The following is a 26,226-nucleotide window of genomic DNA, read 5'->3' on the forward strand; positions in this document are numbered from 1 at the left end:
TCTGTATTCCTTCAGAGATTATTTTATTGCTTCTTGTTCTATAACTTTTTCCTTTTCTTCCATAAATTTGCTTTCTAGAAAAGAGCTGAAGCTCACGGGTTTTTTTTATCTATTTTAGTTTTTTTTCACAATTCCAACAGAAGTCTCTCTTCGTCCTTTAGATGACACCCCCATAGTGTTAAGAAGAGCAATGACAATATAATGTCTCAAAATTAATTGGAAACACCTTTCTTAGGTTCATGAAGTGATCCAACCATTCAAAAGCCTTATTTATTACAGAGAAACCAACCTCCCCAAACCCAAACCCAACAAAACCACCACAAACCTCTTGAGGGATATAATTAAGTGGCACTATATGATCATGCACAGCCTGTTTGCATGTTGATGGCACAGAGAAATGCAGTCTGATGAAAAGATTTATGAATCAAAGGATAAAGAAACAGGAGCCAATTAAAGCAATGTTCAAAGGACACACCGAGCTGGGAGTTTATACTATATAGTGAAACACTTGTGTTGCATATTTCCATCTCATGACTGGCTAAAAAAGATCAAAGCTTTTTTATTCCATATTAAGAATGACAGAATATTACAGCAAACATGCAATAAGGATAAATGTAATAAGCTTTAATAAAAGATGATAATAAGGCTTGATAAGAACTTTTGGAATGTCACCAAATCTGAAACGTAAGATGAAAGCATCTGCATGTAGAGATTGTAGTATGTTATTTGGAACCCCACAGAGCTAAACTGTGATTAGAACTCCATATTTTTCCATAAATTAGCTTTTGTTTTGAATTTCCTGCTGAGATCATATGCAAGTTGATTGAACGTGCAAGTCAATATATAGGTTTTCTAATCCTTTGCTGTTTTTCAGGCTTCATGATATCACAATTACAGCAGTCCACTTGTAGATCAAAGGTACATGATTGAGGCCAAAAGAAAATAGCCTATAACCTCTTTACAAAACTTCTTCACGGTGATTCAGACCTCTCCATGGTAATTACCCCTCACCTACCTGAACAGCACAATACATGCAGATCAACTTGCAATCCCAAAGAATTTCCTCTTCAATCCATATTAAAAAACAGAATGAACATGCTGAGTTCACCTTCGAGGGGGCCAACTCTGCCGTACCTCAACACCTCCAATGTAAACTTGAAAGCCACTAGCTATCTGCATAAGCAAATAATCTCATGCAAACCTTTGGTTCAAAAACCCAGGGTTTGCAACAGCTCAGTGATTGCAGTCATCCTCTTATTGAAACATCCCCACCACTCTAGGGATTGGCTAATAGACAGGACATCCTTTATAATATCATCATTAATACGTTTTATGTGCATTGGAATAACACATCATGTTCCTCCACTAAGCTGAAATGTGTTTTTTTATGAAACTATTCCTGTAAGCAAAGTTATACTGTAGGTACAGGAAAAATACTATCAACAGAAAAACCAATTTACCACACATGATTTAAAAAGGAAACTGTGACATAAAGACAAACTTACTGTTAATTGTTTGTAAAGCTAGGGAATTGCTTGCAAGTCAGTTTCTAAACCACTTTGTATTTTGTATCAATTATCTAAGCCTTGGAAAAAGCAAATTAGGATTACAGTTTCACATTGATTTTTTTCCCTTTAAAGGTAAATCAACCACAACACTGCACAGAAAAATCTTACAGGTGATTTTAAGAACAGCCAGTTTTAGCTCTAAAGTAATGGTCACTTATAAAATTGATAGAGAAAACCAATTACTCCTTTTAATGTGTGAAAAGACATTAGATCAGTAAAAAGAATGTGTTTTAAAATTGTTCTCTAATTTTGGCTACAGCTGAATTGAAATAACAGTAAGGACTGCATCTTTCCTTTTCAAATGTGGATACCTCAATTTCATTCTCTCTACTTTAGAGTACTAAGAGGAGGCAGGAAAGAAGGCACTGGAGAAATAATTAAAACCCTGGGAAATAATTTGAAAACATAAGTAATTTTTACTTAGCAGTGTGAAAAGATTTCGAGTGAGTCAAATGAGGACCCACTGTCTGGCAAAATTGCCTCAATAAAAAGGATTGTGAGACTTGGCATTTCAAAGATGAAAGAGAACGTAAAACAAGAGATAAGCTTGGAGACTCCACAAAAAAGATAAGTTTAAAGATAAATTTATTGTACCCAGTTACTGTGTTAAACCTCAGGAAATCAGTGGTTAGCGGTAGGTTAACTCCATGCAGCTAGATATTGTTTTAGTTTTCAATAAGTATTATTGAAACAAAAATACTACTCTTCCTGTACCATAAGAAGGGTAACTTGGAAGTATTTTTAAACAAAAAAACCTAGAGGAAAAATTCCTATTTCTATACTTAGAGGTTTCTGGAACTAAATAATTTTCCAAATAACTGATATACATTTATATACCTATTACCTCCCCCCACCCCCCCCAACATTACTGCTTCTGTGGAACTAGTAAAAGACACTCATTTGTTATGATTGTATTTTATCAAATATTGTCAAAACCACTCTGGTTTTGTTTTATTTGCTTTATTATTGAGGAAAAATAAGCTTCTGAAACGCCAATGTCCATGTCATTGACACAGTTGTAGGACATATCTTTTTCCTGGATTATGAAACTACAAATGCTGCTAAAGGTGACAATTCCTAAGAGACAGTGGGCTTGGAGTATTTTTTTCTGAATGGAGTTGTCTGAAATGGCATCAATTTCCTGTCTACTTCAGAGGACATCTAACTTTCATCCATAATTAATCCCTGCAGTGGGGTAATTACACCCATATAAAACCCATGTGTTCTTGTGATCTCAGCCATAAATGTAGTATCAAATGGTATTGCTTGTAGCAAGGTTGGACACACGTACTTGACCTTTTCATTCTATAGTGCTTGTGTATGAAGATGTTTACCAAAGTCTCATCTAAGTCAGACAGTTTTAACAACATGATTTTTAAAAAGCATTCAAAAAGAGAACAAGCAGTTCTCTTAAAAAAAAAAAAAAACCAAAAAAAAAAAAAAAACCAACACCAAAGAAAATATTGCAGTTTTCATAAAAGATGCAATTTATACACAAAACCACCAGCTTTAATACATGTATTGTAATTCAAATATCAAAGCAGACAGTACATATCTAAGAGTGGGCTTCTTTCTTCACAGGCATGAGATAGAAATTAATTGAAACTACCAGCAAAGAAGAGAAGATTAATCCTATTTCCACAACAAGTCAAGTAAAAGCTTGCTCTCAACCAAAAACCAGTGCATTTCAAGTGAATATCTCATTAGTTTGAAAAATTGCTAATATTTGAGAGGATGCCAGAAGACTCTCTGAGTCTTCTAACAGGAGTGCAGGACACACATCTCTACAAAACTTGCTTGCAAGAGACTTCAGTTTTCCTGAAAGCAGTGTCCAGATTTTGAGAAAACACCACCCTGCTTCACAATATGATGGGACTTACAGGCAATGACATGTCATCATCATGTCATCTTGCAGATTATTACTACACCTCTTATATTGCTGGAATTACTGAGTTTCAATTTTCTCCAGTGGGTAAAAGTGCAAGGGTGACAGGACTATTGCCAAAAAGCTGCTGATAAATCTTAATTAGAATACAAGCCTTTGGAGCAGAGGTGTGCCTTGACAGATTAACTTTTTTAATCCCTTGAAATCTTGTCAAGTCTCTTTTGATTGTCAATTACATGTTCCTACATCCTTTCGCGTGAGGATTATCTTTCTCAATGAATGTTTTATTCTCGGTGCCACGAACAATAATAGTAAGTGACATCCACAACACCAACCAAGTACGAATTCCCTGCACTCCTGAAACAGTAATATTATGCTTTGCACTAGATCTGGAACACAGCAATGAGACCTTTGCTTTAAAAACATCAGCCAAAGACATTATCCACAACAATATTCTTGCAAGAGGCAAGAAAGTATATTTCATGCTGATCCTTCAAGACAGATGTTCAACATGTTTAGATTTTGTACTATTTCAAAAAATATGTTAAAAACACTTTCAGCCCAATAAGGCTTTACCACACAATAACTTCATTTTTGGATTAGTCATGCTATCTCTGTCTCCCAGTCTTGAAAGAAAGAATGTGGTGAACATAAGAAATTACATTATTATTTACAAAACACTTCCACTCTAAGGAAGCCAAATGAGCTCATCACCAATGCTGTAAACATTATATGAAACTCATGCAGTTATCTAAAATTCATAGCTTTGGGATACCTAAAGAAAAATAATTTGATCACGTTAGACAGAGCTGACAACCCCTGTAATGCTCAAAGTCATGGAAGTACTAGCTGTAATATTAAGCCTCATTTTAAAGCAAAAAAACAGTGTGGAAATTTACATTTGTATCTGAATACTGCCCTTTACCAAGCACATGTCAGGAGTGAATGAAAAGAGTTGTCTGAACCAGTATTAGTTATTAGTAAGGCAAGGGCTACATTCATCAATTGTCTGGCTTTTGTGATGCTATTTTTAAAGAGTTTAAGTACTGAAGTGGAAGCTGGAGGTTAGTACTTCAGACTTCAGGGACTATTCTAAGGTCCATTCAGGAGTTAAAATCCTTTAGAAATTTCAGGAGGTGGTTTTCTAGCTGCTAAATCATTGTGCTGGGTATCTGACCTCACACTGAAGGTCCAGTTGAAGCAGGAGAGAGCAACATGTGGCACTGATGTCTAAAACAGCAGGCATGCAGATTTTGTCAGGCACAGAGCAGAGCCACATGTGCTGGGAAGGCAGAGCCCTACACATGGCCCTGTCATCAGAGGCAGCCAGCTTCTGGCTGCCCCTGACACTTGCAGCTAAGACAGATCTAGAAACATCCACTCTGGATAGAAGAGAAACATCACTATGTACCTAATCCAAAGATTCTTAATTTGACAGGCCGCCACTTCCAAATTCTACCTAGCTCTAATTTTGAACAAAAGATGACAAGGAACATTGCTGCTGCCTCCAAATGCGCCAGAGACACATGAAACCTTCCCTAAAATCCCTATGCATTGCTAAAATGAGTAGTCAGTCTACACTTTGGAACAAGTGATGTACTTTCTACAGTGCTGGAGACACTGGCTGTCTTCACAAATCCAGACACAGGCACACAGTGAGCAAAAACATGCGAACATCAATGTGGTTCTGCTAAGTGGTGCAATCAGACAATGCTAAAGAGCTGTGCTTAGATAGCTGGCACATTTTCTCAGAAAGGTTTACATAAAAGAAGTTTCCCTGCTGTAGATTTTTACATGGCAGCTTGAATATATTGTGATAGGTAGATTCGGTAAACTGTAAAATCTCAGAGTGCTTCCTTCTGATGATGAAAGTAGATCAAAAGAAAAAAAAAATTTTTTTTTTTTTTTAAAGAATCAGATATATAAATGTATTAGTTTACCTCATGGCTTTATTTTGTTGGAAAAACAAATTGGCTGAGAGCATAAACCTAGCTAACTATAAAAATCTGCCACATATCTGTAGACAGGGAACATATTTTCAACCCACACACCTCAGTGAAGCTCCAGACATAGCTAAGGTCCCAGCAAAACTGAGTGTAGCAGACAGAAATGGGAAGAGAAGGAAGAAAGCCAAAAGTTCTTGATGAAACTCTCAGTGACAACATCATTACAATACTCAAAATTAGATGTATGTCAAAAAGAAAAACAGTTTCTATAAACGCATAATGAAAGGTAAGGTGATTAATGGCAATTAAACCATATTCTCCCTCATGCCTGTTCATTACAATACCTATGCTGGGTATTGCAATAAAAAATCCATTTAAATGGCATTATTAATTAAGTTGTTTTCCTCATTCCTGGCAGTAACTGAGCTTTACAAACAGCAGAATAATGTTAACTTGGCATTGCAATCAAAAAGAAATATTATATTGGTCTTTATTGATAAAGTACAATAGATTCTTAGGCATATTTAGTCATTGCTTTAGTCACAAAATTCAGTTCTGTAATTGCCATGGCTGTAAATCAATTAGTTATGGAGAGTGAGTCTGCCTTACTATGACTTCTGCCACTGAACCTAATAGGAAGGGCAGCTGGTCTCAGATCTGGGAAGATCTGTGAATGCCAGCACCTGTTACACTAAATCCTGACTAATATAGGAGAACCACCGACATCAAACTCAGAAATAGCACTGAAGACATATGAAGTTAGTCTCAGTCTACAGAAACAGACAATTAAATAATTTTTAACAATTACTTAAAACTCACCTCAGACAGTCACACACTATCTTTCACACTTCACATCCTTCTGATGCGTCATTCTCCTCTAATAATGAAACTTGATTGCTTCCTGGACACTTCTTTCTTCTCTTTCTACCTAAAAACCCCTTAAGTTGCTCTGTTCTTATTCTCAGGAAGTTTTTGAGATAACTCTGAAGACAGTTATCCATTATTTGAAATATATTTGCACATATTGTTCAGCTTATTTTTGATATTTTGGGATCATGATAAATCAGTAATATTTTTAGACAGACAAAAAGCACAAGTGCTTATTATAATAATTGCAAAACAAGCACAATGCATCTATTTTTATACAGTGTAGAAAATATTAATTATCTGTAATTATCAACATGGCTTTCTAGTCTGGTATCTTTTCCATTCACATTTCATTTGAAACTTCCATCATGACTGTATGGTTATCTGCATTGTAGCAGAACCCAAGTTTTTCTTCTGTTTCCCACAGAATAAAGTACCAACTAAAGTACATGTTTTCCCATAAGATATTTCATCTGTTAAGTCTAAATATTAGCTTTCTTTTCTGTCCAAATTGAATTTGCTTCAGTAGGAAAAAAGTACTGATAGATAAAGAAAGAGGTGAAGTAATGAAGGCAATAGTAACAAAAATAATCATGTGTCCTTTTAAATGAAATAAAATTACCTTTTTTTTGGTTTGGTTGGTTTTTTTTGGTTTTCTTTTCTTCCTACAGAAGAGATGCCCTTCTGTTTTCACCAACATATGAATACTTGCTTTATGACAATGAATAGCTGACTGGTGTATATTCTTCTTCTGATCACTGAGTGCTGAGATAAGGCTAACAAAATGATCAATCCCAAGTTACACAGAGTGAAGTGCTCAATGACTTGAAAGTATGACAGGTTGCTGTGAAGCAGTCAGGACAGGAAAGGCCTGACTAAATAGCTCAGGTGTTACTGTGCATTCAAATGATGTTTTATGTTCATGGAAACTTATTTAGCAGACACAGAACAAAATTCATGACAGATGCCTGCAATTTTTCAGTGTACAGCTCTTCATGCTTAGTGAATCTGGTATTGTGCAATTCCAGTACTGACTGAGGAGCTGAACTGCTCCCCTCTTCAGTTCCATGTACAGTGAAAATGGCAGTAATTTCTTGTATTGATTTAGACAACGTCAAGACAGTGCTATTGGCAATGGAGAATCAATTGCTAGAGCAACTCCTGGGGAAGAAAGAGGGGTTCTGAGGTCCCCAAATTCTCATTACTTTCATCCATTAATTGCTGAATCCACACTATAGAAGAAATAATTAGTACAGTACAAATCAGTTTGTTAATACAGCTGGTCAGAGTCTGTGATATGCAGCAACATATTGGAAACAACTCCTTCTGACTAGTTAGTTCTCTGTAATTGCACAGTGGATTTTTCTGTTAGGAAAAAATCACATTCAAGAACAACTAAGTTCCTTCGCTTAGTAAAACCCAAATGGACATGGAAAATCCCAAAATGTGGAATTGAAGTATGATGGTTATTAATGAAACTTTGACTTGGTGCTCATTTTTGACCTAGAAGGTGCTCTTCAGAAACTTTCCTTTTATTCATTCATTCACTGCAAGTGATGGATGGTGAAGGAGGCAGGAAGGCATGGGGAAACAAAGGACTAAGTTCAGTGTTGTCTCCACACTGTAAAACTGAACTCTATTTCTAGCTTCACATGGACTATGTACCAAGTTGGTTAAAACTGTTAATGTCTATATAGAAAGAGGTCAAACAAAGGCAACTTCATTCTTCTTACTCTTTAATGGTTTATATTTAATACTGCTCTTCCTAGTCTTCCAAACAAGGAAAAAGATTTGAAAATCTTCATGTCGGAAAAAAAAGGTTGCTTTTTATCCTTGGTTGCAAATCTGATTACAAACATAAGTTAAGCAAATGAGCAGCTTAAAGAAATTCCAGTGTAAACTTGATCTGAAAATAAGGCAGTTTAAATTCTTGACTCCCCATTTTGTAATCCATTATTTCAGGGAGCTTTTCCTTGAATTCTTGACTTTAAACTAGAGCTATCTTTAATTCCTGTCTTCTATATGTTGCTACACTATCTTTTGGTTCAGCACTTGCGTGTTTCTGCTGCTTTACTTCTTTCTCGACCATTTAACAGTAGATAAAGCCTCTAAGCAAAGGACCAACATTTTCAACAACTTCCTTCTATTTTCTCTTAGCAGGTCTAATTCATAGGAATAGTAAGTTTAAATATTTTGTACATTGCAGAATGCTTGAGAGAGACCATGAGGGCTAGAAATGCAAGAAAGCATGGGAAGACTTCCCTTTAGATTGAAATAACATTTTCAATTCCCTGTGATCCCCAAAACTGCATTGACTTCAGAGTGGAGTGTTTGCTCTGGTCTCTACCCATGCTGACACTTTCTGCTCTCACCTCATCTTTGCAGACTTTGTAAACGTAGGAGTCTTTCCTGTCAGAGTGATGGAAGAAGTGCAAGACATACCAGACTCTTGATGCAGCTCCTTCCTCTGGCTGGGCTAATTGACAGAGCAGTAATTGACTGAGCAGTTCTGCAAAGGCAGACATGAAGTCTAGCAAACTGTCTCTTCTGCCTTATGTCGCCTGAGCAGAGGCAGCAAGATCACAAGTCACTTTCTCTACCCCATACTCACTGTAACTAAAATAAGCCTGGGCATGACATGTTCATCTCTGCAATTCTGAGAAGGGTTGGGTCACACCACCACTCACTGGAAGAACGGTCTATTAGACATTCAGTCTGCAGCTGCCACAGTCACACAATGGACATCAGCCACACCTTATCAACGTGTACTGGCATATTTTGCTGCAATTGTGCTGCAAAACAGGTGATTTCCCAGCTCTCGACAGTGATACTTCATATTGAATTCATTCTTTCATGCAAACGCTACAAGGTGGTAGCATTTTCACACTTGTGGCAATATATCTCTGTGAAGTTCAAAACATGTCTCAAACTGGCTATACAAATGTGACATGCCACTTCAGCTGCTGTAAGCTTCAGCAGAGATTCCAGACCACTGTATTGGAAGCATATCACAGTGTGCTAGGGGTCACACAACACTGCAATCCTTCCCTTCTTTTTATGTTACAACCAATTTCCTACTCAGTCATTTCCCTTTCACACCTATGTTATGAAACATGTCTCCTCTGAAGACAGACTAAAAGGAAGTAGGGTTGTTTAGAGAAGGCTCTGGGGAGACATTACAGCAGCCTTCTATTATCTAAAGGGGACCTGAAAGAGACCTGGAGAGGGATTTCTCACAAAGCCAGGAGAAAGGGGAATGGCTTTAACTGAAACGGGACAGGTTTAGATTAGATATTAGGAATAAATTCTTTGCTGTGAGGTGGTCAGACAATGCAAGAGGTTGCCCAGAGAAACTGTGGATGCCCCATTCCTGAATGTATTCAAGGTCAGGTTGGTTGTCGCTTTGAGCAACGTGATCTAGCACAAAGTGTCCCTTGTCCATGGCAGGGAGTTTGGAATGAAATGATCTTAAATACCTGTTCCAACCCAAACCATTCTATGAAATGGTCAACTAAGAAGAAGGGTGTTTCCATCTTACATTAATGATTTCTACTGATTTATACTTGGATGGACTATTAAACAGGGAATATTTCTGATATTACATCTGCAGAGATGGGAAAACCACATCTATGAGTGAGTGCAATCCATTCGTGATTTTATGGACACAAAGTTCTCTGGAGAGCATCTCTGAGTGCTGAATTTTACATTTAGATTGCTGAGTTAGCTGAAATATGTGTAATATCACCAGTAGGCATTGAGCTCCCTATTGACTGTGGGCAGAGGAAGGCTGTTGTGCATTATTTCAGCTAGGATGTGAGCTGGCATGCACCCACGAAATGAAATGTTGTACAGCTATCTTTTCTTTACAGGGTATGTGAATAAATGATGTGTGGAGCTTTCAGCTCTCGCTCACTAGAAAGCTCAGTTCTTTTTCCCGAACACAGGAATAGAGGCACATTAGACATGCTTATATTTCTTAATGTGCCTGCGGGAGAAATAATCCGGTACAGCTCTCTGCCCATGCCCCTCAGATTCATAAGTAATCTGGCTCTTTGGGGATAGCAAAGTGTAGAGCTCAGCTCATAATCAGGTCTCCAGTGTTTTACTATATGTATGGCTGTTTTTCCCGGCTTCTGACAGTGATACTTCATGCTGAATTCTTTCCTGCATATTTATGCATTTATTTAGTAGCAGATGTTTACTTCTGATGATTTATGAGGCAATATTACAGAGACTGAGCACAATTAATGTGTTTTATAAGTGGGATTATTTAAATCCTACTTAAAAAAAGATTTCATGTCAAAACTTAACTCTAAACCACACCTTTAAACTCCTTTCCACATTCACACAAAATAACCACAAATCCAATGACTGAAGGAAGCTGAAGAGCAGTGGCAAGCCCTCCATTTGCGTATATGTCTCTTACTCTTTGGGGCTGGCAGCTGAGGTGGAAAGGGTGCTCAGGGAGCTCAGCTTTGCTGGGTCAGAGGGGAATTTCTCCAGCTACTTAGCAACCCAGTTTCTTGCATTGTTCACAAGAGATTCAACTCAGTAAGAACTACTTCAAAGGCTCTATAGAGCTTATGCTGTGTCTTGCATTGAAATGCAACAAGGCTGTTTGAACAACTACAATGAAGATTTAAGGATCTTAAGGCCTTCTAGGCTCTATTATAAATTAACACTGATTTTAAAAAGAGGGAAGGAAAGAGAGATTGACTCTCTTCTTTCTATTTTCTTTCCTCCACTCCTCAAGACCCTAAACTTGTGTCCAACCAGTAACAAAACCCAGACCATTATACTTATATTTCCATAACTGTGGTGACCTAAACTTCTAATTAACAAATCAGTTAAAAGGAAGTCTTTGAAGACCATTCATGGTCTCAAGAGATGAAAAAATCTGTAATCTGGATGAAGATGCAAAGGAAGTTAGGAGCACAAAATGATCCTTTTATGTTCCCTTATTAAAGTCAAGGACATTTTCTCATAGCCAACCACTGCTCCTATTAACTGCCTAAAACTCAAATTACATTATATTTATAGTGAAAATTTATGAAAATAATTAAGGAGATGAAGAAATGAAGAAAATCTTCTGAAATAAAATTTGGAAAATGGAATTTAAGAAAAAAATAGAGATAAGTGACAATAATTAAAAAAAACAACCCACAAGAGAGGAAGAAGCCTACATCTTCACTTCATGTTGTCTTTTGGACAATTATTTTCCTTATTTTGCAATCAAACATCTGTATTAGACTTTTGCTCCAGCTCTACACACAAACATACATGGACATAATGATGAAATAGGTGATAGTTAGCATTCCTAAAGATTTGATTAGCAATATTTTAGTAAAATGAGAGGAAAAGAGTTCAAAAGATATGCTGAAAGTTATAATTCACATCAAGGAATTTTTACAACCTATATTTTACTCATACTTTTATAAGAACTTGACCCCACATAATTTAATTGTAGTTTACATACTTCTTTGAAGTTAATTCACTGAACATCAAGTCACAGAATGCTTCCAAAATATTAAAATTTTCTAATTTCTCTAAACAATTGTGGCTTTTCACTAAATCCTTGTGGCTTTTAGTGTTACCAAAGACTTGGCTAGTTAAAGGTTAGTATATTACAGTCCAAGTACAATCCATCAGATGCCACTGTTCACAGTGACACTTATAAAAAATGGGACTCACCTATAAAGTAGGACAGCAGTATTGCCAGCAGCACTGAGACCCCTACAGCACAGAGTGCAGTACATTTCCAGCTACAGTACTTTGAAGACTTCTTGAATTTAAAAGCACTTCTGGATAGAGTGTTCCTAGGTAGTGGCCGAGTAGGAGGGGAATAAACAGAGCCGGATGCCATTGTGTACCCTGGCGTTGCAGTACTGAACAGCGGTGTGGTCCCTGTTCCTGTTTTGAATAGGAAATGCCTGTGAAAGAAAGAGCATATGGTAAAGTATAAAAGTAAATCAAGCTGGAGCACAGGCAATCATAACTCTTTTGTTTGATGTTGCCTATTTTTCAAATAGCTAACAACATCCAATCTACAAAGGGTCATAGAAGCAATAACTTCTTGTGACACTCACATGCAAAAAGACACTCTCCCTTTAAGTAAAGACCAAAGCCCCCCTAACATTAATAACACATTGGTATCCAGACAAGAAACAGAACTACCCAAAATACAGTATAGCAGGGAGGAAGTCTCTCATAGTTTATCCAACAAGTAGGGACAGGCTTTCTGCTGCTGTTTATTTGTGTTGGCTTCTGCAACAGACTACAGGGAACTCCATTAAAAAGTCAATAATGAGCAATGTGACTGCAGTCCACACTACTTATCACAGCTTTCCCAGGTTAAGTACAAAGAAAACAGCAATTTTTCAGTTACAGACTTTTGGCAACTTCTTCAAAAACAGTCAGTTAAAAATTTCTTTTGGGTCTGTCCTAGTACTTAGTTCACTAATTCACATCTACTTGCACATATTCCTAACATAAAAAGATCTGATTATGAATACAAGGAGCTAGCTACAGCTCAGGAGAAGTAGTCTAAAGAAATATATTTACTAAGTGTTCAAGAAGACCAAAAGCCAACAACAGATATGAAAAGTAAAGTCAAAGTTAAGCACACTGTGAGTTACCAGTTTATTTTTTCAATTAAAGTCTCCAAAGGAAATATTACTCTACCATATTCTATATGGTAGAATCTTTTCTTTTCAGTTCATGCAATCATAATTACTTTGAAAGAGTCTCTAAACATGGCATACTCTACCTGGAGTTTTTCTTGAGATGCACATGCACAACTCTACAAACAACAACACCTCATTCAAAGAAAGGTCTGTGACCAGAGGCCTCCCACCAAGTTGTTATGCTGGCAACTCTGTAGTATATGGCTTGCCCTGATCTAATTAAGCCCAACAAAATGAATACATTATATCTGAAACTGGTAAGAAAGCATACTGTGGAAACTTTGAACTTACCAACACACAGCTAAAAACAGAACCAGAAAGGTGTTTGGGTTTTGTCATAGCTAAGAGACACATGAATTGCTGATACCCAGGTCGTCCTGAAGGTAAGTGCATGTCTACACTGTAATTGCCTCCTGCCTGTCACTTATACAGCACAGCTCAGAGGATCCAGCACTAACTGAGCCAGATGTGCAGGGGAAAAGCCCTTCTAGTTATACCATGTGGCACTATGAACTGCTTCTTAGCTGATGGGACTTTGATTCTCTGGAACACATGCTCAGATTCTTGCATAGTAATGGACCAATTTACACTGTAGAGACACTAGAAATTAGTTTGCCCCACTGCAGCCTGAGAAAAATACCAGCAGCTGATAAACAAGATTTGTTGTTTACAGGTGATTTTGCTATGGGAGGTTGACAGATGAATTACAACATCTTGGCATAGGCCCTCTACTTGAAAATATTTGCATTACAAACATGATTCCATTAAATATTTTACATAGGTTACTTCATTCTGAACAATATTAAACTTGATGGCAGCGACAATAGAAGCTTATGCACTAGATCTACTGGTACACAACAGCACATCCCAAATTTTTGTAGCTTCTGAGCTCTGAGCACAATCAACAGTCTCAAAAGACAAAGCTCTTGTAGCTTAAATCCTGTCTAAGAAGACACTTCATTAAAAGTTGTGACATTTGCAATGCAGCAAAGACCAAAATAATAACTAGCCCTATGTAAAAATATTTACAACAGCATTACTTGGATTGTACAGATTCAGAGAATCATGTAAATTCATTAAGTCCCGATAAGTGTCTTATCCACCTGACCTTTATTGCTCTTTCCATCCTGGCTATATATGGTAAACACTATATCCAGGTATATTTCACAAACAGATCCCAAAAAAAACCCACCAAACACAAAGGTAGCTGTTTCCCTTTCCATGTGCAATGTGTATTGTTTTGGGGAACAGAAGAAAAGCCATACAATAGATACATTACTCCTATACATGAGCTTCCTGTTAAAAATAAGAAGCTGCCTGACCAGCCTGCGACTTTCACACCCTCCTTCTTCTGTTGTTAGGTTCAACAGACAAAAAATGGGAATTGGCATTATATGAGCACTTGACTAGAACTCCAATATACTTTAAGTTTTAAGAAAATAGCGCAATAAAACAGTCTGCCACTGATATTTTCCTTTTTTTATTTTCTCCAAGAAAGTGAGAATTGATGCTGGCTTTGGTAGACCAGAGACTACTAGAGACTGTAATCCATATTCTCAAAGCGTTTGAGGAGTTAATCCTATAGATAAACTCCAGAGATGACAGCAATGGTGTGAACTATCATAACTCTGACAGTCCACCTCAGGCATAAAGGTAATGAAAGAAAATTGTAACTGTTATATGTGAATGTTAGAAAAATGTAGGTTGGAAATGACCCTTAAGATCATTGAGTCCAACCGTTAACTCAGCACTACCAAGTCCATCTCTAAACCATGTCCCTAAATGCCACATCAACACATTTTTTAAAACCTGGAGGGATTATGACTCAACCACTTCCCTGGGCAAATTGTTCTGATGCTTGACAACCCTTTTAAAGAAAAAGTTTTTGCTAATATCCAATCCAAACCTCCCCAGTACAACTTGAAGCCATTTCTTCTTGTCCTATGGCTTGTTACTTGTGAGAAGAGAATGACCCCCCACCTGGCTACAACCTCCTTTCAGGTGGTTACAGAGAGTGGTAAGACCCCCCCAAGCCTCCTTTTCTCCAGGCTAAACAAGCCCTGCTCCCTCAGCTGCTCCTCATAAGGCTTGTGCTCCAGACCCTTCACCAGCTTCACTGCCCTTCTCTGGACCTGCTACAGGACCGACACATCCTCCCTGAGCCAGGGGCCCAGAACTGGACACAGCACTTGAGGTGTGGCCTAATCAGTGCTGAGTACAGAGGGAAGATCCTTTCCTGATCCTGCTGCCACACCATTTTTGAGGCAGGCCAGGAAGCCACCTGACCTTCTTGGCCATCTGGGCACACTGCTGGATCATGTTCAGCTGGCAGTCAACCAGCACTTCCAGGGCTTTTCTGCAAGAGAGCTTTCCAGCCATTCTTGCCCCAACCGGTAGCGCTGCAGGAGGTTTTTGTGACCCAAGTGCAGGACCCAGCACTTGGCCTTATTTAACTTTATACAGTAGGCCTTGGCCCATCAATCCAGCCTGTCCAGATCCCTCTGTGGAACCTTCTACCCTCCAGCAGATCAACAGTCCCATCCAGCTTGGTGTGTCTGTGAACTTGCTGAGTGTTCACTTAATCTCTCCATTCATAAATCATTGATAAAGATTGTTGATAACAGACAAAGGATCAGCAGCTGAGCAAGGGAGGTGCTCTGCACTGCTGGGGCCTCACCTTGAATACTGTGCACAGTTTTGAGCACCATGATATAAGAAGGTTATAAAGCTATTAGAGAGCATCCAAAGAAGGGCTATGAGGGATGGTGAAGGGCTTTGAGGGGTAGCCATGAGGAGCAGCTGAGGTCACTTGGTCTGTTCAGTCTAGAAAAGGGGAGATTGAGGGGACACCTCATCATAGTCTACAATTTCCTTGTGAAGTGGAGGGGCAGGCGCTGATCTCTGTGGTGACCAGAGACAGGACCCAAGGGAACAGCCTGAAGATGTGTCAGGGGAGGTTGAGGCTGGGTATTAGGAAAAGGTTCATCACCCACAGGGTGGCTGGGCACTGGAACAGGCTCCCAGGGAAGAGGTCACAGCACCAAACCTGACAGAGTCCAGCAAGTGTTTGGACAACACTTTTGGGCACATGGTGTGACTCTTGGGGAAGGTCCTGTGCAGGGCCGGGAGTTGAACTTGATGATGTTGGTGGGTCCCTTCCAACTCAGCTTCTTCTGTGATACTGGGAAATTAAACAGGACTGGTCCCAATACTAAACCATTGGGAACACCACTTGTGACTGGCCACCAGCTGAATCTAACTCCACTCACCACCCTCTGGACTTGGCCATTCAGCCACTTTTCTACCCAGTGAAGAATGCACCTGTCCATGATCAGCCAGTTATTCCAGGAGCAAGCTGTGGGAATTCAGCAGCAGGAATTCAGGAATATGTTGTCTCAGGCAGCACACAGCACAGCTCCTCACTTTAAGCTATTCGCCTTTACTTTGAATCCCATGAATACAATGCCAGAGTGGTTGCACCATCTGGCTGAACACTGAGGGAAAAATAATGACAGAAAAGTCAGTCTGGCATCTTCATGTGGGTTTAGAAAATTTGTTTGGATATCTCTATTTCTAATGAGTGGAGTTACTAACAAAGTTGTCAGAGACTCTCCTGCTACATTAACTCCGAGTGATAAGTATTTAAAGTGTAATGCTATCAGACTTGCACATCTTGTCTGCCTCACTGAGCCATGCCAAACTGTTCCTGTGAGACTCTTGGAAGGATATGGCATCTGACAACAAATCTAGGCTGCTTCCAGATAATGGTGAAATTCTTATGCTCTTGAAATATAATCCATCCACAAATGATTTAAATTATCTATATATCTATCTACCTCGTCTTTTCAAACTATGGAACTCAAATAGCTAATTTCTAAAGCCTAAAATGTTTGCACAACTTGACCAGGCACTGACTTACAGGAAATTACACTATATTTCATCTCATAGGGAGCTTATAGCATCTGCAATAGTGTATCTTCCCTTCAAAATTGATCACATAACATGCACTTGCTACATCTTCACATAAGCAGCACTTTAAATATTTTATTAAGCTATGGAGAACAAAACTCCAGTGAATCATGCTAATATTTTACAAGACAAGCCAGTTCTGTATTATTAAATAATTCAACTTCTAAAGCAAATATTATTCTACTTCTACATTTATTCAATATATATATCTGCTAATTTATTCAAGAGATGTTGCTATTAAAAAGCAAGCTAATCTTAACATTTTTAGTGGGAAGTATTCAGTACCTAACAAATCTAAATTAAAAAATACAAAGTTATACCATAAACTAATCTTTGGATGCAAAGACAGCTGGGAAGTACTCTTACTTCACAAATGGTAGACATTTTACTTAAGCTTTTGCCCTTACCATTAAAGATAGAAATACAGCATCAAAAAACTCAAAGGTGTCAGCTCAGAAAACAGAAGCATGTAAATAAAAGTAAAATAATCATGTTTTTAATTTTACTCAGTACTCTTTGAGCATCAAGTGCTGATGTGCACTGGCTGACATGCAGCTGGTTTCTTCCTTCTCACATTGGTGGGGAGAGAGGGCTTACAGCAAATCAGATTTTTTTTTGTGCTGCTACTTCCTCTGTGGAAAATAAAACTGAAGCATTCTCTACTACATTCAGTAAATAGAAAAACATAAGGGGCAAAAAAGTGATAAAAACCATAATGAGTTTAGCAGAAAGATTAAGTTAACTGAAAACTGTTTCTTTATAGAAATAAAGATAGACTATCAAAATATTCAAGGACAGTAAGACTCAGCCCAGAAGCCTGAGTACTTTTCATATAAGATAGCTAGGTGTCCAACAACATAAATGTGATTTAGAATAACTTTCTTCATAAAAGGATCTATGACAAGAACTTTTGACCGCAGTTTAGAAGAAAATAGATACTATGCATCAATGAATGCAATACTATATAAACATATCTGGAAAACCCTAGACTCCAGACTGCCAGAAGCTGAGATTTTATATAAATAAACTATCACCAAGCAAAAAAGGAATGTTACACATTACTTTATAAATAGACTGGTCTCAACTGGAATAGAGTTATTGCATAATTTTAGCATTCCTAATGTAATTTTTACATTACATGTATGACTTTTTTAGCTTATGCTGAAATTGCTTCACCTTGCTAAAGAACAATTTCTCTAATTTTGGGCATCATATATATAGAATGCTTTGCAATACTTGAAAGATGCAAAAAAAGCCTACCTTATAATTTCAAAAAAACTTTTCTGGCAGCATTTTATTTCTGTTTTAAATGATTTCATAACCCTGCCAATAGAGTGCTCAATCACATGACAAGTATGTCACACCATATTAAAAGTCGCACAGGACTTTAACAAAACTCATACTAAATACGGAATTGTGAATAAGGCCCAGCAAAATTGTATTAAAATATGATGCATATTTTATCAGAATATGCATCATATTTTATCACCCTGCCAGTGAGATTGAATGGCAGCTACTGTTACTTTGTGCAACATTATTATTTAGTTGATGTCTACTATCTTAAGAAAGTTAAAGAAAGGAGGGTTAAATCCAGCTGCAGCTATTTTAGTTTGCACCAGCTTCTCTCATTCAGGATTTTGGTTTTGTCTCTCCTTGACTTACTTCAATGCAAACCAGCTGAATTTTTCCCTCCTGGGAGTGGTTATCATGCTTTTTTGTTTGTTAAAAAAGTCCTATGACATACATTTCCTGTCAGAACGAGGAGGAAACCATTAAATATGGAATAAATGGTGGTCCAAGATCCTGATCAATCAGAGTACTGTACCTAATGACTGGTGTGCCCTCTCTCTCCTGACAGACCTTATTCATACTGGATTGAACTGGGTTCTTTGAAAGAGACCGTGACCCTCACCTGCCACCTGACATTAGAGACCTCTGCCTGATTCACTAATGGATAGATCACATCAATAAATACAATTCCTTGCACTGAGTTGAGGAAACAGATAGAAAGAAAAGATTAATCTCTGCTGACTAACATAGGAAAGATGTAAAAGATAACAGAAATTACTGGCTAGGTTTCATGTGAACTTTGGTTCACTGATGCATGAGAAAAGCTTTCCCAGTAGGCTCTAGCAGGAATTGGATTTTTGTTGCTCTGTGAACACTTTATGCCTGTCTTCATCTTCTTTTAACATTTTTCTGAGATGAAACCTTGTAGCTGGTGGTGTTTGCCCTTAGCACAGGCTTATGACTGACTTCCACAGAACCATATGGCTGCATAAAACATAACTCCAAGCCAGCACAGAAACTGTTATTCTGTGAATTTGTCTTAGTTTATTTTCTGGGCAGAATTGCAATCAAAAAATTGCTTAGGAAGAAATAAAAGTGAATTTCAACTTCCTTGGAGTCATTATTAATGCTATCACAATCCTGGAAAAAGCTTCAAGATCACAGCAGATCAAATGATGATCAAAGTTTGGGAGAAAGAAAGGAAGAAAGAGAAGATGGCTATTATCCCAGCTATTACCCATTTATAAAAACAGAGGAAACATCTGTGGGAAATGGAGATAAGCCCCTTCTACCAGATTATTCAAATGTTTCAGAAAAGCACTTTACATATGGCAACACTTGCTTGAATTTGGCTGGGTTTACACCAAGCACCTGCAATTTTTGCAAACTGAACACTGATATCCAAGAAAGAACAAAAGCCCTACTAGGGCTAAAGTGTCTTCCTTACTGCTTGTGTGTTCTTCCACCTCTGTCTCCTGCAGGCTACAGCTCCACTGCTGGCTGCTGAAAAAAGAATGGAGAAGTCAGGCATAGCAACTTGCAGCTGAAGCTTCAAAGAGCAATTCAGACAAGACAGTGTTCCAATCTGCAGTGAAAGTCACCACGACATGACTTGAAGGACTGAATGCTGACAAAAGCCCCAGACTTCTTCTCCTTCAGTGTGTTAGAGTAAATCTTCCTTTTCATCACCGCTACCTTCTTGGTGGTACAAGAAAGAATACAGTGGTACAGGATGGAAAGAGCATCTGTTACCCTCTTACTTGGTTCTCCAAATTCAGATTTGGACTGCTAGCTCTGGAGCCCAGAGAAGGAGTAGTTAATATCTGCATATCTAGGATCAGAAGAACCAGGATAATCAGATGGCTCAGCCAAGCCTGCTCCTTTGTGCTCCTCTGCTATGCTGCACTTTGTGAAGATGAACAAGGGGAACAAACAATGCTAAGCCACGCTTTGCAGAAATGAGCAAGAGAGTCCAATGCAAAGAATGCCTTGTGCTGGGTGATCAAGGAAATAAACTTGGCTCAGTTGTAGCTACTCATACAGTTCATTGCAGGACTGTCCCACTACTTACTTTCCAGATGAGAGTGAAACTAGACCTATGTATTGCTGAAAAAATATAAAGTAGTTCTGTTGCCTTACAGGCTTCCTCTGGGTCTCTCAGAGGACTAGTACTTACACAGACTTCCACCTATGTTACAGTAAGTGATTTGGCTCTTGATATTGTTGGTGATGTTTACTTCTGAAGAAGGCAGCAGTTGGGAGCGAACTTGGCAGCCCTTTACTGCACTTCCTTATACTGAATTCAGTATTTCTGATACAATATTCCTGCTATTACAGCTTCCTCTCTCCAAAGGAAGGGCAAGCAGAGGAAAGCATCTGAATTTTGCAGTGAGGACCTGAAATGCTTATGTGAGCAGTAAGGATTTATATTACACTTCCTTATCTTCTCTGCTTCTCTCAAATCATATCCCCCTACCAAGACAGTCAGGAAAAGTTGTCTCTGAGATGAGGCACTCTCACCGTAGCCAGTTCCTATATTAAATATTGAATAAGTTACAATTTCCAAGCAGAAAATCAAAGGAATGCAGAGTATACTACTCCTCCAATCTTTTTACTACCTTTGCTGTCTTCATAAAGTTGAAAGAGAACAATTGCTCTAAATGTCTCAAAAGGCACATGGAGAGTATTTCAAAATGAAATATAGTTTAAGAGGGACCAGAACTGCATTATGTAATGAAGGATTTATTCAGAAGTTGGATCAAAGGTTGAAATTTTGTCTGGACTGACTGAGCATAGTCTCTCATATGCAACATGCCAAATTTCACAGAATTGAGAGACCACCATTCATGTATTGACAAAGGCAGAGGATTACATCTTGTGCCCAGAGGAGGGTGACGCTTTATATTTTATGGTACTCATTTTTACACATGCCTTTTTGCAGATGGTCCTCTCTTAATGCAATCAGCCTTATCAGAGACACTGAATGCAGGCACTATACAGTCATCCAGGTCTTTGTTTTGCCATGACATTTGGTATTGTTTCCTCACCTGTTTGAATGTGACAGAAAGAATCTCCAGAATCTTTTAAAACCCCCTTCTGGTTCAACTTGACCTGCACTTACTGGGATGGCAAGCTCAGCTGCAGCCAAGCAACTGCAGAAAGAAGTTAGCTTTTTATTTTGCAAGTTTTTTTGTGCTAGCTTTATGATTTTTTTTTACTAAGGTGATTTTACTTAAGAAAGTTTGAAGAAACTTTAGAAACCATATTGAAAGCTTTCTCGTCTTCATAGGCCACCACAGATAGAAAATCTATAGTTTGATTATCTATTGACTACTCTGTCACTAGTAGAGCGTATGCCAGTAGCCAAGGTTTATCCCCATCCTGAGTCAGTGCCATAGGTGATGATCCAATTCAAAAAGATTTCACAAATAACCACAAGCAGTAAAGGACAAGAAATTATCTCTGTTTTCATTGTATATATTCAGCCTCTAGTCCTCTAGCATTTCTTCTATCTCCTACCTTGCTTAACCAACCAGTCTCAGTTTCTTCTTTTGGACTACTCCATCTACCCATTTGGACACCCACTCCTACCCCTTTTGTACTCAGCCTCTTTCAGTTTTCTACTCCACCACTCTTAAGTTTAATACAGCATGCCCTAAACTCAGCTCTCCTGAACTTTCTCCCAGATGACAAAAATCCCAAATCAACCTCCTCACAAAGAATTCCTACTTAAATACAACAAACATTTTCTAACATTGCAAAAGTATGAAATATGCGGGGACAACAGAAAATAGAGAATACAGAATATAGAAAAATACAGAAATGAAAAATACTAGCAAGCTTTATCTAGAAGTAATATAATACAGTCATTTGCTGATAGTGAATCTTATATATTTTCAGATTTTGAAACCAAGGTAACTTAGGGAAGAGGACTATCAAGTTAGGTAAAAGGGAAACAGACTTCTCACTTCAAACTAAGCTGATTGGTCAACAGGGAAACAGTAACATAGATTTGTACATTAGAGAAAAGAAAAAAGCTAACGGTACATACCACTAAAATACATTGAGATTTCCAGCTGTTTTATGATAATTAATGCACAGTGAATACATCTCTTGAAGCTATAAACAACTATTCTTTAGGTCTAGGCCTATGAAACATTAGAATTTCTATGTAAAATTTCTATTTCTATAATAATTCTTAACACTAAAGTTGTCAAATTGATTAGATTAATATTCTCTTCGTAAACCATACAAATTAAGAGACAGTATATCATAATGCATGACATGAAAGCAAAGAAACAAATATATAATGATTCTAGCTAGTGACACAGTATGTTAGTGACATTGATAAATTGAATCTTCATGCTGATAGTATGTTGTAGTCTCAAATCTATTATGCTTTGGAACAGTTGTATTATTATCTCTGGACAACTTTCACACCAGGAAATGATCCCTGCTAGCATAATTTTAAAAATGAAGGGATTACAAACAAGATAAATTTCATTGTATTGTCACCTGAATTAGTCTCAGCTAACAGAAATTTCATACAACATACACCATTTGCTAAAATACTTACATTTGTTGATCCTATTACAAACATAGAAAGCACAAACCAGGCATAGTTCTATAATTATATACTACAGCATTTATGCATCTGAACCAGTATTGTATGGTAATTGTTCTATAAGGAACAATAATATTTGGCTTTGTGCTGTTTTAATACAGTATGGTTACATTTTTACTTTGAAGACAATATATTGGGATCTTCTGGCAAATATCTGCACTATCTTTGAGTTTGCTGATAATGATTGACTAATTGAATTTAACATACCATTCTCTTCCTGCTGTTGATTTTAATTTGTGGCTAAGTGAAAGCTTAAGAGTTTTTGGGAGAAGCAGATCAATGTACTTTGTCAATATATATTACAGATTAATTAGTAGGCAACTGCATATCTCCTCATTTAATCAAGTAGCACATTATCCCTTTTATGGAGTTAGGCGTTACCATTAACAAAACAGAATTTGGACATAAAACTATAATTTTTAGTGAAGTATAAATAAACTAACATAAAAAGCTAGATTTATGATTAACAATTCAGAAATGGTACTGCTTTGTCAGGATTTTTTTTCTGCGTGTGGATCATAAAAGATTACATTAATTTGGCATAAGAGTGCCAAGACATAGTTCAAAAATCAGACACAGATTATCGAAAAAGTTAAGTAGATATGGAACAATTCTAAAATAGAAATTTTACTTAAATAAATTGAAATAATTATTTATATGGAATTCTCTATTTACAGTTACATATTTATCAGCAGTTGCAACTTCAAACTAGCTGGCAAAAATATTAGAGATTAGGTATGTAACTCCTGTTAACTTCTTTGATTGGTCATTCTTTATGCTATAATGTATGTAATAATATTTCTAAAATAAATGTTTGCCAAGCAGTACATACATTGCAAATAGAGGATCAGATCTGGTGAATGTGTAATCATGCAAATAGTTTACAACAGCCTGCAGAACTGGGCCACAGAGAACCAATACAATGTTAATTGCATTCTTATTGTCTTAAGTCAAAGCAAGCAAGATTTGACAGTCAAAGCTTACCATTTCATATCTGCTATGAGTCAGTATGACAAATTATTTAGACTACTTTTTTAAAAATCAGACATAAGGATGAGTACATTTCTTCCAGATGTTTTCCTATTGCAATATTTTTTTTTTTTAAATCACACTTTGTCTTCTGTGTCAATAGTTAGCATCATGCAAACACTGAAGAGTCACATACCCATAACTGCTATCGTGATATGTTGGAGAAAACACATCCATCTCTATAAGGTTGTCATGACCATTTGCAAGGACTGCTTGACTTTCTAATTCTCTATACATAAAGATACAAAAAAATGAAATTAGAGGTGCAATTTCAAATTAAAGAACGGGATGATCCCACAAAAAAGAATATACTAACTCTGTTGTGCAACTTTGTGCAAAACTGAATGTGGGATTTATCTGCCTTTCATGCTGTCCTCTGAACTACATGCTGGATTGTATCCTGAAGACACCGCTGTTATAAGGCTGCCTTTAGGTGGTCATTACTCTTTGGTGATCCCTTATTTATGTGCAAGTCTTGAATAAAATTTGACTGCTGCATGTGGCAAGGCAGGCTTAAGGACTGAGCAGTGCATAGTCGGGGATGTTGTTTACTTGACGAGGCTGGACCAGGGATGAATAAAAATAGAATAAAATAAAAATAATAAAATGATAATAAAACTATAATAACAAAACTGAACTGAGACTATTAAAAGATAGTCTCTTGCTGGCTATCTGGCACAGCCAGTCAGCAAGAAAAACATGCAGCGGGCTGGCTACTAGAGGGAATGGGGATCTCACATTCTGCAAATGACAAAGCACAGCAGCAGGAGAGGCAAAGGAAGCATCAGAGTCTCTGGTTCTCTCCGGGAATCATGAGGAAATGAGGGAGAGAAATTAAGTAAGCCACTATTATTTTGTTTAGAACCACATATTTCTTTTGTCCTATCTAAAACAGGGAATGATTAACGCGGGGAAAAAATACTTGGGTCCATTCTTCAATATCTGTGTACCTCTGAAAACGTGAATGATACGCTCAAGGAACATGTGCAAATACTACTGAATTTTGGACTACTGGTGCTTGCCTAAGAGCCAGGAGACAAAATACACAGCATGATCAAACTCCAAGTACTTATGGTGACAGCAAGGGATATTTGAGCAGGAAAGATGCCAGAGGGATCAAGCAAAAATCTAAAGCAAGACACTATTGACATCAAAGAAAGCTTATAAGCATATGGGCTTGGTGTTTTAGGATTCAAACAGATGCTCAGTGAGAACCTGACAGTAAGAGAATGTCAGACGGCAACAGAACTTTTTTGACTTAAGTATCTGAAAACAATACTTAATTTCTAATGTCTGTATATAATGATCCCATAATTACAGCATGTCAATTTTTCAAATGCATTCATGCTGTCAGCAGAGTCCTGTTCTTCAGCTTGCAGATCAGCAATGTGAGCATAGTGCTTAACAGAGTCTTCAGAAGAGCAGGACTTCAACTCCATCCCCAGTTTCTGCCGTTATTTTGTACCATGCACCTTCTCAACAGGAGTAACATCTCTAAGCAAGTCAATGTGTGAAAACCCGGAAGACTTACAGATCAGAACAATTTGAATTTGATTAAACAAGGCACTGTTTTAGTGGGTGGAATGTGTAAAATAGGTGGTTTGAGCACTTTAACCTCCAGCAACACTGCGCTTTTGCAGACAATCAATCAGCCTCTACACAAATTGATTTAAAACTTCCCTGGAAACTATCAACACCCTTTCCACACCTTAATCAATACTGAAGGCCATTGGATCTTTGGCAGTCCACCCCAATAATGACACGTGTTATGTTCATCACACTTTAGGAGTTTTTAAAGTCTTCACATTCTAAAATGAACTTTGAATCAAGTTTACAGAACAGTTTTGAAGTAACACATACCAGCAAATGTTTTGTCTATAGTATTTCTGAGGTATTCCATACTTTAATTAAGTCCCTCCAAATGCTTAAATATTTTCTAGTCATCAAGTATTTCTTCAATCAATACTGTATTTTTTTCTTGGCAAAATAAGTAGCTAAGTAGCTGAATACAGTAATGTTCCTATGACTCCACATGTAATACTAAGTGGTAAAATAAAACCAAGATGTTTAAACTATGAAAAATATATTAGTTTCTTGGCTAGTTTCTATAAAAAATTCACAGTCCATCATACAAAATGCAGCCATCTTTCAAATGAGGTATTTTTTGTAGCAAATCTAGTAAGAAAAAGCAAAGCTCTTCTTTTATTCACTGGCACATTAGCAGAGATTCTGAATAAAGTTACATAATATTCTCAGAGATTTATTCCTTGATTGGAATATGTAAATTTCCCTTTACCAACAAATTGATCTTTTAGATTCAATGACTGAAATTAATGAGATACTTCCAAGGAAATGCACTAAGAGA

General features: G+C 37.4%; 1 protein-coding gene across 51 annotated transcripts in view; it reads right to left on the bottom strand.

The window, feature by feature from the left end:
* Positions 1–26,226, bottom strand: part of TENM3 (teneurin transmembrane protein 3) — a 1,292,556-nt gene that overhangs the window by 105,191 nt on the left and 1,161,139 nt on the right. For 42 of the 51 annotated variants that reach the window (XM_072927763.1, XM_072927759.1, XM_072927755.1 and 39 more), the window contains 2 exons: positions 23,998–24,090; positions 11,958–12,196 (listed from right to left, as the gene is read on the bottom strand). In XM_072927763.1, coding sequence (XP_072783864.1) covers positions 11,958–12,196; positions 23,998–24,090 — 332 coding nt within the window. 51 annotated transcript variants of the gene reach the window in all.

The sequence above is a fragment of the Taeniopygia guttata genome, chromosome 4, assembly GCF_048771995.1.
Source record: "Taeniopygia guttata chromosome 4, bTaeGut7.mat, whole genome shotgun sequence".
In the NCBI taxonomy this organism is placed as follows: domain Eukaryota; kingdom Metazoa; phylum Chordata; class Aves; order Passeriformes; family Estrildidae; genus Taeniopygia; species Taeniopygia guttata.